The sequence below is a fragment of the Mauremys reevesii genome, linkage group 14, assembly GCF_016161935.1.
Source record: "Mauremys reevesii isolate NIE-2019 linkage group 14, ASM1616193v1, whole genome shotgun sequence".
Classification (NCBI taxonomy): domain Eukaryota; kingdom Metazoa; phylum Chordata; order Testudines; family Geoemydidae; genus Mauremys; species Mauremys reevesii.
The window spans coordinates 34582671-34598001 of NC_052636.1; the positions used below are offsets into that span (position 1 = coordinate 34582671).

At 48.3% G+C, this 15331-nt stretch overlaps 1 protein-coding gene across 1 annotated transcript in view; it reads left to right on the forward strand.

Annotated features, from left to right (window-relative positions):
- Window positions 1–14710, forward strand: part of LOC120381724 (zinc finger protein 850-like) — a gene marked incomplete at its 5' end in the record, with an annotated part of 179523 nt that extends 164813 nt beyond the window's left edge. The window contains one exon of the mRNA XM_039499843.1: window positions 13000–14710. Coding sequence (XP_039355777.1) covers window positions 13000–14710 — 1711 coding nt within the window. The remainder of the gene's footprint in view (window positions 1–12999) is intronic.
- Between the last annotated feature and the right edge of the window lie 621 nt (window positions 14711–15331).

A 15331-nucleotide genomic window follows, 5' to 3' on the forward strand; every position in this document is an offset into this window, starting at 1 on the left:
TCACATGTCCTAGCATGTCCTGCTGAGTCATAGTAGCCATGACTCATAGGCTGGCTGAAACATTCACAGGAAGGCTAAGCTCTTCCACGATCCATTCTCTTTGTTGATAAGCCATCAGCTCTGTCTGGCTTCTTCATTGTTGTACCTGAAAGGCTCATTGTGGGTGTTACCCAGAGTAAGCACCTTTGAAATACAGATACAGAGTCAATATCCATAACTTCAAATACAAACATGATCCATGCACACAAATAGGATAATCATATTCAGCACATGACACATCTTGCACAAAATGCATCATAATTATGTCCTAATCATATTATAACCATACCACTATGATGAATATGGGGTGTAGTGTCAGATACGGCCTAATTTCAAGGGATTTGGGAATGGAACTTCTCCTCTTTGTGGAACAGGAAATAACCCTCCAGCCAGGGCTGGGACAACTTCTCTGACTCCCAGTGCTGGAGCCTGAATCTACTGCCACTTCATTAGTTACCACCACCCGCAATCTTTGTGGTACTGCAAACTTCATCCGTGATGATTTTATATTCTGTTCTAGGTCATTGATAAGAATGTTAAATAGCACACGGGCAAAAGCAATCCTTGTGGGAACCCGCTAGAAATAAATCCACTTGACCATGGTTCCCCATTTACAATCCCAGTTTTTAATCTATTTAATGTATGCCGTGTTTATTTTGTATCATTCTAGTTTTTTAGTCAAAATATTGTGCTGAATCAAGTCATATGCCTTACAGAAGTCTAGATATATTACATCAATAATATTAACTGCAACCAAACTTTTGATCTCATCTAATAAGGATATCCTTATTTTCTCTAAACCTTTGTTAACAGGTACTAATTATATTACCTTCCTTTAATTCTTTATTAACGAAATCCAGTATCGACTGCTCCATTATTTTGCTCAGTATTGATATCAGACTGACACTCTTGTAATTAGCTGGGTCATCTCTTTTACACTTTTTAGTATTGGCACAGCATTAGCTTAATTCCAGTCTTCTGGAATTTTCCCTGTGTTCCAAGTCCTAATTACAATCAACATTAATAGTCCACCACGCTCCTCCACCAGGTCTTTCAAAACTCTTGGATACAAGTTATCCAGACCTGCTTATTTAAACATGTCTAACTGTAATAGCTGCTGTTTAATGTCCTTGTGAGTTCTTGTTGGAATGGAAGGAGTGTCGTCGTCAACATCTTATGATACGAGTACAGCATCTGTTTTTCTCCAAATCCAGGAGAGAACACTTATTGAACACTTTTACCTCTTCTGCATTATTTTTGATAATTCTGCCATTTCCGTCTAGTAATTTATCACTACCATTGTTAGGATTAATATACTTTTCAAAACTTCCTTCTTATTTTCATTGATTGGTCATTGATTTCTGATAGCTTCCTTGACGAGGCGGTTCTGGCGGGACCCAACTGAGAGTGCCAATTCAGGACCACTTGCTCAAACAGGGCAGTCACAGCCCTAGGCTGGGGTTTTTCCACCTCTAAGGCAAACCAAACCAGCCAGACAAAGAGGACTTCGGTTTCACCCCACTGGCTAACCACAAGTCACACGAGCAATTTCCTTAGACACTCCAGTCTCCCAGTATCACCACCAGTGCCACCCGTCCCGGGGAGGAATGATTATGAAAACCAACACCCCAATAAAAGAAAAAGGTTCTTTCGATTCCAAAGAATCAAGCCCCAGACCCAGGTCAATATACACATCAGATCTTACCCACAAATCACGCTGTTGCCAATCCTTTAAAATCTAAAGGTTTATTCATAAAAGGAAAAAGGTAGAGATGAGAGGTAGCATTGGTTAAATGGAATTAATTACATCCAGTAATGGCAAAGTTCTTAGTTCAGGCTTGTAGCAGTGGTGGCATAAACTGCAGGTTCAAATCAAGTCTCTGGAGAACATCCCCCGCTGGGATGGGTCATCAGTCCCTTGTGTAGAGCTTCAGCATGTAGCAAAGTCCCTCCAGAGGTAGAAGCAGGATTGAAGAAAAGATGGAGATGAGGCATTAGCCTTATATAGGCTTTTCCAGGTGTAAGAACCTCTTTGTCCTTACTGTGGAAAATTACAGCAAAATGGAGTCTGGGGTCACATGGGCCAGTCCCTGCACACTTTGCTGAGTCACAAGGGGTGTCTGCCTTCTCTCCATGGGTCAGTTGTGTAGCTGATGGTCCTTAATGGGCCATCAAGCAGGCTAGGCAGAGCTAACACCAACTTGTCTGGGATGTCTCCCAGAAGCACAGCACCAGCTTGAAATACAGACAGTATGGAGCTAATATTCATAACTTCAACTACAAAATGATACATACATACAGACAGCATAATCATAACCAGCAACCCATAACCTGGTCTTAGACACCTCATATTGACCCCCTTTACATCAGATTTGGTGCCACTACAGGACCTTGGTTGCAACCCATGTTCTATATGGTCCCAATTTATATCAATAACGTCACACTTCCCTTACCAATTTTCTACAATTCTGACCTTCGAACTCAGGGGTGAGCAACCTTTCAGAAGTCTTCATTTATTCACTCTAATTTAAGGTTTTGAGTGCCAGTAATACATTTTAACATTTTTAGAAGATCTTTCTCTGTCTATAATATATAACTAAACTATTGTTATATGTAAAGTAAATAAGGCTTTTAAAATGTTTAAGAAACTTCATTTAAAATTAAATTAAAATGCAGAGCCCCCCGGACTGGTGGCCAGGACCCGGGCATTGTGAGTGCCACTTAAAATCAGCTTGCGTGCTGCCTTCAGCACTCGTGCCATAGGTTGCCTACCCCTGTTCTAACTAATATTCTTTACTACTGACTTCCCTTTTCTTTCTTATATTTTATTTGGGGAGTGTTTCCTACCAGGGAGCCATTAGTAGGGTCCAGAGCCAGCCCCATCTCCTATATCAAGCTCTGGCTAGTAGCTATGTGATAAACGTGAAGACCCTGCCTCTGTCTGTCAGCTGGGAGACACAAAGGTTCTCTCTTTCTACCCTCTGATGCCGCCTGTCTGTTCTAGGCAAGGTGGGGTGGGACTCTGTTAACATGTGCCTCCCAGAGCTTCCATTTACCTGGTGCTGCTGTTCCGTGAATAGTGGGGTTGTGAGTGGAGCAGCAGGTACTGAGTGTTGGACTCTTGCTCTTTCAGGGGCCGGTGACCTTCGAGGAGGTGGCTGTGTATTTCACCAAGGGGGAATGGGCACTACTGGACCCTGTTCAGAGAGCCCTCTACAGGGATGTCATGAAGGAGAACTATGAGACGGTGACCTCGCTGGGTAAGGAGTCCTGTCCCCTGGGTTATTAGAAGCTGTGGGGTCTCTGAAGAACCTGAGCAGTAATAACTTTATACCTTTATTCATCATACAAGTTTTGACAAGTTTCCTTGCCCCCCCCTTTTTTTGCGTTATCTCCCACCCACTAGTACCATTTTTGGACATGTGCCTTTTGGTGCTGTCAGTCATTTTAAAATTGCATTGAATGTATCCTCATTGGCTACATTCATAACTACATTAATCACTGTAGCTTTCATGCCTTTTCCTCATTTTAAGAGGAAAATATGCTGCCTGTAGAATTCTAAATTGAGTAAATAGGTGTGTGACTCATGCATGGCTTGTGTGACAGTCAGATGAGCTCTTTTAGGAGCGTGTAATGTTGCCGTTCAGGATCCCATGGGTGAAGGGATAAGCGAGCCGTGGGAGGGACGGAGACGGGGTAGTAGATATGCCAGGACATGGGGCGGTGTGTGCAGGGTTAGAGCTAAGAAGCAGCAGGGAGGTAGGAGGCTGTGAGATACGAGTATAAAATACAAGAAGTTCTCATGGTGCGGGGTGGTGGTGCGGGCTGTGAGTAATGGGAATATGGGGAGGGGAGTGTGGGGGATGGGCACCCAGGAAGTGGGCTGGGTGGGTCAGTGGGAGGGAGGAGAGGTTTGTGGATCTGGAGCTGTGAGGATCCCAGACCTTTAACCCCAAATCCCTACCAAGCCTTGTTGCTTTAGAGCCTCCACTCCAGTTTTGTTTCTGTTCAGTTTCACTTTATTATACATTTTTCCCCAAATATTATTATTTTAACACTTGACCTCCCTCTCCCACTCATTACCCCCTCCTCACATAACCTCCCCATCTCCTATGCACAGCGACCCGGCCACCGATCCTGAGTCCTTGCTGCATCCTCCTCCCAGAGCAGGGCCCCTACCCAGGCACAAATGGGCACTTCGTTGATGATGTCACAGGGTGGTATAGTCTGTACAATTTTTACACCTATAAGATTACATATTCAAGCCCTTCACACCAGTCGGGCTTATCTCTATATGCCGATACAGTCTGTTCCTTCCCAGCTCTGATGCTGCAGATCCTTGCCTGTGTCCCTGTTCCCGTTCGCCCCCTAACCAACATTCATGGGGCCTCATCTGGAGCACTGTGTCCAGTTTTGGGCCCAACACTATAAGAAGGATGTGGAAAAATTGGAAAGCATCCTGCGGGGGCAACAAAATGGTTAGGGACTGGAACACATGACTTCTGAGGAGAGGCTGAGGGACCTGGGATTGTTTAGTCTGCCGAAGAGAAGAATGAGGGGGGATTTGATAGCTGCTTTCAACTACCTGAAGGGGGGTTCCAAAGAGGATGGGTCTAGACTGTTCTCAGTGGTAGCAGATGACAGAACCAAGAGTAATGATTTCAAGTTGCAATGGGGGAGGTATAGGTTGGCTATTAGGAAACACTATTTCACTAGGAGGGTGGTGAAGCCCTGGGATGGGTTCCCACGGAGGTGGTGGAATCTCCTTCCTTAGAGGTTTTTAAGGTCAGGCTTGACAAAGCCTTTGCTGGGATGATTTAGTTGGGAATTGGTCCTGCTTTGAGCAGGGGTGGGACTAGATGACCTCCTGAGGTCCCTTCCAACCCTGATATTCTATTATTCCAATTTCCTTCCCCCCTCCAGTTTGACCCCATTTATAGAGCAATATTCTCAGCTATATCTTAACCAATCATTGTGCTGAAATTTAACTAACCAATTCTAACATATTGTGACTAATTCTCTAACCCAGGCGTCGGCCACCTTTCAGAAGTGGTGTGCTGAGTCTTCATTTATTCGCTGTAATATAAGATTTCATGTGCCAATAATACATTTTAACGTTTTTAGAAAGTCTCTTTCTATAAGTCTATAATACATAATTGAACTATTGTATGTAAAGTCAGTAAGGTTTTAAAATGTTTAAGAAGCTTCGTTTAAAATTAATTAAAAATGCAGAGCCTTCTGGACCGGTGGCCAGGACCTGGGCAGTGTGAGTACCACTGAAAATCAGCTCATGTGCTGCCATAGGTTGCCTACTCCTGCTCTAACCAATTATAAACCACTACCCTAATTAACTTACACCTGGCAACATTAATTATACAGGAGAGAGAAACAATTAGAGAACCAGACTGATTAACAATGTAAAAGTTGTGGCCATAAAGATAAAGCAATACAGAAATGAGGGTTTCACAACCACAACCATTGATAAGTGATTTCTTGCCAGACAGAATGCTATCAAATTAAGGTTTCTTTAACCATCTTAAGATCCAGACAGGATCGACTTCCTAACAGCCCAATAGCACCTTATTTCAGTGTGACGGGTTTGGAATGTGAGGATGTGACCCTTCGCTTCCCAGCTTATGGCTGCCCCTGCTGCTTAGCCAAAGGCCTTAGCCTAAGAACAAGGCCTCAGCCTATCCTAGTGAGAGAAGGCCCAGACACAGGCACACTGTGATTTTGATTCTTTGTTTTCATACTCCTGTAACTAGCTAAGTGATAAAAATACACCTAAGTTCTTAAAATATAGGCTTTGCAGGCAGGCCTGAATATCGCCATTCTAACAGAGGGTTCTACCCCTTCCCCCATGCTGTGTCTGTCTTGTCTATTTAGACTGTAAATTCTTCAGAGCACGGGCCATCTACTATTCTGCATTTGTACTGTGCCTAGCACAATGGAGACACACTGTTAGTTGGTCCTTAGGCACTAAGGTAATGCGTATGATTAATAACTCCTCTCCTGCCACTTGGAGCCAAGGAAGCTGGTCTTGGGATGTGTGATGGAGCAAGGCCGGATGGCTACAGGAAGGTATTGAGGAGCAGGTATGTTAGCTCCAGGCTAAGCAAATCCCTAGTACCATAGGAACCAAAATGGCAGTCGCTCCAGGCTAATCAAGGCACCTGTTAGAACCAATTAAGAACTTTCTAGAAGGCACCGGAGAGAGCTACATTGATTGGAGCACCTGCAGCCAATCAGAACAGGCTAATCAAGGCACCTGGAACCAATTAAGAACTTTCTAGAAGGTACCGGAGAGAGCTACATTGATTGGAGCACCTGCAGCCAATCAGGACAGGCTAATCAAGGCACCTGGTATAAAAAGGGGAGCTCTCTCCAGTCTGAGGAGGAGGAGCCAGAGGAAGGAAGTGCGTATGAGGAGCTGGGAGTCAGAGACACAAGGAACTAAGAACTGAGAGGGGGTACTACTGGAGGATTGAGGAAACACCATACAATCTAGCAGTATCAGACACCAGGAGGATCCTATGGTGAGGATAAAGAAGGTGTTTGAAGGAGGCTATGGGGAAGTAGTCCAGGGAGCTGTAGCAGTCAAACAGGGGTTACAAGTAGCACTATAGAGACTGCTGCAATTCACAGGGCCCTGGGCTGGAACCCGGAGTAGAGGGTGGGACCGGGTTCCCCCCAAGTCTCGCTACTCCTAAACAGACATAGGAGGAGTTGATCCAGACTGTGGGTTTCATCCAAGGGGAAGACCACTGAGGGGAGGAAATCCGCCAATAAGCGCAAGACCTACTAGAGGAGAGGAGGAACTTTGCCACAACTGGTGTCAGGGGTGGGATTTTTGGTGTGCACAGCGCGGCGGAAGAAGGAGGGTGATTTAAAAAACACACACACTCACACACAAAAAGGGAAGGGGGTTTACAATTTGTTACCACAATGGATGATGTAGTACGGGCACTGATACAAGCCACGGCGGCCCAGCAGGAGGCTACCCGTGGCCAGGCAGCTGCCCAGCAAGAAGCAGTGTGGCTGCAGCAAGAAACTAACCGCCTGCTGATGGACCAAGCTGTTCAAAACCGAGCTATGTTGCAGGAACTGGTAAGCCAGGTAAAGACCCTTGCAGAAATGAACCGTGGGCATGATGGGACACGGCTCATACGGGCTAACCATTGGCTGCAGAAAATGACGAGGGAAGATGAGGTAGAGGCATACCTTCTGGCCTTTGAGAGGACAGCTCTACGGGAGGCCTGGCCTCGAGATCAGTGGGCTAGCATCCTTGCCCCGTTCCTGTGTGGGGAGGCCCAGAAGGCCTACCATGATCTGCCTGAAGAAGCTGCAGCAGACTACTCCCAGCTGAAGGCAGAGATCTTGGCCAGATCTGGGGTAACATCTGCAGTACAGGCCCAGCGGTATCATGAGTGGTGGTACCGGGAAGACAAAACCCCACGATCCCAATTATATGACCTCGTCCATCTCGCACGAAAGTGGTTGCAAACAGAATCCCGGAGTCTGGAAGAGATACTAGAGGTTCTGGTCATCGACCGGTACACGAGGGCACTGCCACCAGATCTTCGCAAATGGGTAAGCCAGAACGATCCCTGCATTTATGATGAGATGACCACGCTGGTAGAAAGACGCATGACAGCCAGGGAATTGACCCAACTACGCAAGGAAAGCCCCTTCCGTAGCAAACACCCAACCCCAACCCTGGAAGGAGGGACAGCCAAACCCCTGGGGAGTCCTAGGTGGAGGAAGAGGGGGGCTGAAAACCAACAGAGACTCCAGAAGGAAGGGATTGGCCTGAGTGGAGGGAACTCTGTGACTAAAACCCCTAGCCCACAGGATCGGAGACTGACTAGAAATCATTATAGATGTTATGCATGTGGGGAGTGGGGACACATAGCTGCACAATGTCCCAGCACCGAAGAGCCTATGCAATGCAACTTGGGGGATTGGGAAGTCCCATGCTCCCTTATCCACCTGGCGGGCGTTGTGTTAGCCCCACATAACTATACCAGGCCAGTGAAGATAAATGGAACAAAGACTACAGCACTGATGGACTCAGGAAGTGCTATCACCCTTATATCGGGTAAGCTGGTAAAAAGTAGCCAGCTGCTGCAAGCCAAACGTGTAGCAGTGACATGTGTGCATGGGGCCGTGAGCCAATACGCCATCATCCCAGTGGAGATAGAGGTTCAGGGGAACCCCATTGAGGTGACAGTGGGTGTTGTACCTAAACTCCCATATCCTGTAGTTATTGGGAGAGACTATCCAGGGTTTGATAATTTACTTCCCCCTGAGAGGCTGCAGGGAAGTGGAGAACCTGTTGACAGCGACTCATCACTGGGGGAATGTCAACCCCCAATGTTTTCTGAGTTTTCTCAGGATCTATTCTCAGCCCCCCAAAGGCCCGGAAGACAAAAAAAGAAAGGAAGGCCGCGAAGGCTTTGGGAACCCAGATCCTGACCCAAGGCCAGAAGACTGCGCTAGTAGGCAGACGGGCACGAGCAGCCAACAGTGAAACTACCAACACGGAAGGTGAGCCGGAGGCTGGCCCCAGCCATGAGGGCGACAGGCCATTGGAAGAAGCAGAAGCCGACCCCTGGGAGCTCAGGCAGGGTAGTCCTGGGAGAGAGACGTTCGGACGGGACCAGGCAGAGGACCCCAGATATGATAACGTCAGGAAAGAGGTGGCTGAGATAGATGGGATACCAGTGGAGGGGAAGGTCCGAGGTCCAGGACCCTACTTTATAGTGAAGAAAGATCTCCTGTACCGTGTGGTGCAAATGCAGGAGCAGGAGATACATCAACTTCTGGTGCCCCGAAAACATCAAAAAGCTATATTGAGCCTCGCCCACAGTCACTTGTTTGGAGGACACTTAGGGGTAGAGAAGACCCAGGCCAGGATCCTGCGGAGGTTCTTCTGGCCAGGAATACATGAAGATGTCAGGCGATACTGCACCTCTTGTCCAGAGTGTCAGCTACATAGCCCTCGCCCACACTTGCGGGCCCCTTTGATACCTCTTCCAATAATAGAGATACCATTTGAACGCATAGCCATGGATCTGATTGGGCCCCTAGAGAAGACAACTCGGGGCCACCAACATGTGCTGGTTGTACTAGACTATGCAACCCGATACCCGGAAGCTGTCCTCCTACGCAACACAGCTTCCAAGACAATAGCTAAGGAGTTAGTACAGATCTTTTCCCGGGTCGGGCTTCCCAAGGAAATGCTGACTGATCAAGGGACACCTTTCGTGTCTAAATTGATGAAAGATCTCTGTTCATTGCTCCATGTACAAGCCCTACGGACCTCTGTATACCACCCACAAACAGACGGCCTGGTGGAAAGGTTCAATAGGACCCTCAAGGCCATGATCAGGAAAGTGGTGAGCCGGGATGGGAAAGACTGGGATACCCTATTGCCTTACCTCATGTTTGCCATCCGGGAAGTTCCACAAGCCTCCACAGGCTTCTCTCCATTCGAACTACTATATGGGCGCCACCCCCGAGGCATATTGGATATAGCCAGAGAAGCCTGGGAAGAGGAGCCAAATCCCGGAAGGAACATAGTTGAGCGTGTACTACAGATGAGGGATCGGATAGCCCAGGTTACACCCATTGTACGAGAACACTTGGAAAAAGCACAGGAGACCCAACGGACCCATTATAACCACCAAGCAAAGCTTCGACGGTTCCAACCGGGGGATCGAGTAATGGTCCTTGTGCCCACAGCAGAAAGCAAGCTGTTGGCCCAGTGGCAGGGACCCTATGAAGTAATTGAAGCCGTGGGAGAGGTAAACTATAAGGTACGGCAGCCATGCCGCAGAAAACCGGAGCAAATTTACCACATCAATCTTCTAAAGCCTTGGCATGATCGAGAGGCATGCTTAGTCACCCGGGAGACTCTTCCCCAGGAGGATAACGTACATGAGCAAGTAAAGATATCACCCGACTTGACGCCAATCCAAAAGATCGAGGCAACCGATATGATTAATCGTAACCGAGATGTTTTCTCTACAAAACCGGGGCGGACAACTGAGACCTATCACCATATCCGCACGATCCCTGGAGCCAAAATAACACTGAGACCCTACCGAATCCCAGCAGCCAAAAGAGAAGAAATCAAGGCCGAAGTAAAGAAAATGTTAGAATTAGGCATTATTGAAGAATCCTACAGTCAGTGGTGCAGTCCAATTGTTCTAGTGCCCAAACCTGATGGTACCATGAGATTCTGTAATGACTTTCGCCGACTAAATGAAGTATCCCAGTTTGATGCATACCCCATACCATGCATCGATGAACTGGTTGACCGACTGGGTAGTGCCCGTTTCTTGACTACATTGCATCTGACAAAAGGGTATTGGCAGATTCCCCTGACCAAAGAAGCTAAAGAAAAGACAGCGTTCTCCACCCCAGACGGGCTATTCCAGTACACTGTTCTCCCTTTTGGGTTACATGGGGCCCCAGCCACATTCCAGCGCCTCATGGATAAGCTGCTGCGCCCCCATACTAGTTATGCAGCTGCATACCTAGATGATGTCATCATCCATACGCCAGACTGGGGAACCCACTTGGAGAAGGTTGAGGCAGTGCTACGCACCTTAAGGCGGGCTGGCCTCACCGCTAATCCTGCTAAGTGCGCCATAGGACTAGCAGAGGCTAGGTACCTGGGATATATTGTAGGAAGGGGTATAGTGAAGCCCCAAACTAATAAATAGAAGCGATTCAAAACTGGCCCCGGCCAACCCGAAAGAAGCACGTCCGTGCATTCCTAGGCGTGGTAGGCTACTACTGACGGTTTATTCCCCACTTCGCCAGCAGGGCAAGTCCTCTAACGGACCTGGTGAAGGCTCGAGGTCCAGACATGATAAAGTGGACCGACGCTGCAGAGAGGGCGTTTGTAGACCTTCAGACGGCCCTCTGTAATGACCCCATACTCATAGCCCCAGACTTTACCAAGGAATTTATTTTACAGACAGATGCTTCTGAGGTGGGGTTGGGGCAGTTCTGTCACAAATGATTGGAGATGAAGAACACCCGATTCTCTACCTAAGCAGAAAGCTGCTCCCACGAGAACAGAAGTATGCAGTAGTCGAGAGAATGCCTCGCTGTCAAATGGGCCATGGAGACGCTGCATTATTACCTCTGGGGCCGGCGATTTACTCTTGTGACAGACCACGCACCCCTCCAGTGGATGCAGAGAAATAAGGAAAAGAATGCAAGGGTCACCAGGTGGTTCTTATCCCTACAACCATTCCAGTTCTGTATACGGCATAGGGCTGGATGTCACCACGGCAACGCTGATGGTCTTTCACGAGCACACTGCCTGGCGTCCCAAGTTGCACAACCCTATGGTGTTGAGCAGAGGGGGGGATATGTGATGGAGCAAGGCCGGATGGCTACAAGAAAGTATTGAGGAGCAGGTATGTTAGCTCCAGGCTAAGCAAATCCCTAGTACCATAGGAACCAAAATGGCAGTTGCTCCAGGCTAATCAAGGCACCTGGGGCCAATTAAGAACTTTCTAGAAGGTACCGGAGAGAGCTACATTGATTGGAGCACCTGCAGCCAATCAGGACAGGCTAATCAAGGCACCTGGTATAAAAAGGGGAGCTCACTCCAGTCAAGGAGGAGGAGCCAGAGGAAGGAAGTGCGTATGAGGAGCTGGGAGTCAGAGACACAAGGAACTAAGAATTGAGAGGGGGTACTACTGGAGGATTGAGGAAACACCGTACAATCAAGCAGCATCAGACACCAAGAGGATCCTGTGGTGAGGATAAAGAAGGTGTTTGAAGGAGGCTATGGGGAAGTACCCCAGGGAGCTGTAGCAGTCAAGCAGCGGTTACAAGTAGCACTATAGAGACTGCTGCAATTCACAGGGCCCTGGGCTGGAACCCGGAGTAGAGGGTGGGACCGGGTTCCCCCCAAGTCTCGCTACTCCTAAACAGATATAGGAGGAGTTGATCCAGACTGTGGGTTTCATCCAAGGGGAAGACCACTGAGGGGAGGAAATCCGCCAATAAGCGCAGGACCTACTAGAGGAGAGGAGGAACTTTGCCACAGATGTTACTGCTTAAAAATGATCGTAGCTTAAAACCATGGAATATTCTTTGTAACAAGTATCCCACAAATTCCACCGACCTCCCTTGTTTTCTTTGTCTGGCATAGGGTTTCTAAATTCCAAACCTGATGTGGTCTCCCAGCTGGAACGAGGGGAAGAGCCGTGGGTCCAGGACCTCCAGGGTTCTGAGAAAGAAGTGCTTCCAAGAGCTGCCTGCACAGGTGAGGACTTGGTTAAAGCAAGTCAAAAACTGTCCGTGAATACAGGAAACATTTGGGATGCCCTACAAAGACTTTGTGAGCTCTCCAAGTTCAGGATTGTTCCCTGCAGATGTGGAATAATTAGGCAGATGTCACTCATGGCTTCCCACCTATCCTGACTAACAACTGGCAGCAGATCCCTGCCTGATCCCACTTTCCCCCCTCCATGTTCTGGTGAAATGCAGACCAAAACTGATCCCTTCCTCTCTCTTCTGGGGAAAATCAGCTCCTGATAGGTTTGATCTCTCCTGCACATATTTTGGTTTGTTCATCCCTTTTAAAATTCCTGTCTCTGAGATTTCCTTTCTCTCAGGCACAGGGAGTGACCTATGTCTGGATTCTCTCTGTCTCCCATCAGGTGATAGGATGGTGCGTGAGAATGAGGAGCAGAAACCCCAGCAGGAAGATGCTGAACAAGGAGCACCACATGGGACGTTATCAGAAAAACCCAAAGGGAATGTTTCCAGGAGTTGTGCACTCCGAGAAACAGTAAAAGCCTCTGAGACTCAGCAGAGGCCAGAGGAGAACTTCAGTAGCCTCTCAGCCCTTATTACACATGAGAGAATCAACTTGGAAGAGACACACTACAAATGCCACGAGTGTGGGGAAAGCTTCAGTCGGCGCTCAAGCCTTATCACACATCAGAGAATCCACACAGGAGAGAAGCCCTACACATGCTCTGAGTGCGGGAAAAGCTTCAGTCAGCGCTCACACCTTATCAGACATCAGAGAATCCACACAGGGGAGACGCCCTACACGTGCGCTGAGTGCGGGAAAAGCTTCAGTCGGCGCTCAAACCTTATCAGACATCAGAGAATCCACACAGGAGGGACGCCCTACACCTGCGCTGAGTGCGGGAAAAGCTTCAGTCAGCTCTCACACCTTATCAGACATCAGAGAATCCACACAAGGGAGACGCCCTACACGTGCGCTGAGTGCGGGAAAAGCTTCAGTTGGCGCTCAATCCTTATCGCACATCAGAGAATTCACACAGGGAAGATGCCCTACACGTGCGCTGAGTGCGGGAAAAGCTTCAATTGGCGCTCACACCTTATCACACATCAGAGAATCCACACAGGGAAGATGCCCTACACGTGCGCTGAGTGCGGGAAAAGCTTCAATTGGCGCTCACACCTTATCACACATCAGAGAATCCACACAGGGGAGATGCCCTACACGTGCTCTGAGTGCGGGAAAAGCTTCAGTCGGCGCTCAAACCTTGTCACACATCAGAGAATCCACATAGGGGAGACGCCCTACACGTGCGCTGAGTGCGGGAAAAGCTTCAGTCAGCTCTCAAGCCTTATCACACATCAGAGAATCCACACAGGGGAGACGCCCTACACGTGCGCTGAGTGCGGGAAAAGCTTCAGTCGGCGCTCAAGCCTTATCACACATCAGAGAATCCACACAGGGGAGACACCCTACACGTGCTCTGAGTGCGGGAAAAGCTTTAGTCGGCGCTCAAACCTTGTCACACATCAGAGAATCCACACAGGGGAGACGCCCTACACGTGCTCTGAGTGCGGGAAAAGCTTCAGTTGGCACTCAAACCTTATCACGCATCAGAGAATCCACACAGGGGAGACGCCCTTCACGTGCGCTGAGTGTGGGAAAAGCTTCAGTCTGCGCTCAATCCTTACCACGCATCAGAGAATCCACACAGGGGAGACGCCCTACACGTGCTCTGAGTGCGGGAAAAGCTTCAGTCGGCGCTCACACCTTATCACACATCAGAGAATCCACACAGGGGAGCAGCCCTACACGTGCGCTGAGTGCGGGAAAAGCTTCAGTTGGCGCTCAAACCTTATCACACATCAGAGAATCCACACAGGGGAGACGCCCTACACGTGCGCTGAGTGCGGGAAAAGCTTCAGTCGGCGCTCAAACCTTATCACACATCAGAGAATCCACACAGGGGAGACGCCCTACACGTGCTCTGAGTGCGGGAAAAGCTTCAGTTGGCGCTCTGCCCTTATCAGACATCAGAGAACCCACACAGGGGAGACGCCCTTCACGTGCGCTGAGTGCGCGAAAAGCTTCAGTCTGCGCTCAATCCTTATCACACATCAGAGAATCCACACAGGGGAGACGCCCTACACGTGCTCTGAGTGTGGGAAAAGCTTCAGTCGGCGCTCTGCCCTTATCAGACATCAGAGAATCCACACAGGAGAGCAGCCCTACACGTGTGCTGAGTGCGGGAAAAGCTTCAGTCGGCGCTCAAACCTTATCACACACCAGAGAATCCACACAGGAGAGACGCCGTACACATGCTCTGAGTGCAGGAAATGCTTCAGTCAGCGCTCAAGCCTTGTCACACATCAGAGAATCCACACATGAGAGACGCCCTACACATGCTCTGAGTGCGGGAAAAGTTTCATTGAGCACTCAGACTTTGTCAGACATCGTAGAATCCACAGTGGAGAGAGACCCTACACATGCTCTGCATTTGGGAAAAGCTTCAATCAGATGTCATTCCCTATTAGAGATCAGAAAATCCAAATCGGAGAGAACTGTAAGAAATGCCTTTATTAGAGCTTCCCAAAGATTTGTTTTTTAAAAAATCAGATTTGCTAATTCCAATATAGTGATCTTTGCACCATCTTCACTGTGGTCTCTCAGCTCTGCCAGATGAGTTGCCTGCTTCTGCCTTTTGCAGCTCACCCTTCTTTGGGGTCAGTCCTGTGATCTTTTCTATCAGCTCCTTCCCTTTTGACTTGTAAGAGTGTGTGTCCCTCCAGCCAGGAATTTCATCAGCTCCAGGTGGGGGAGAGAGGGTTGATGCCAACAAGCTACCCTGAGGCAAAAGTTACCTGTGCCTTACATCCACTAGGACTGTACATGGAATTGGGTGCTCAAGTTAGTGATTTTGGTGTAAAAAGACAATTATAGTTGTAGAGCAGAAGCAGCCCAGGGAGTGAACCTATATTATGGGAGTAAGTAAATAACTTTTCCTTATCT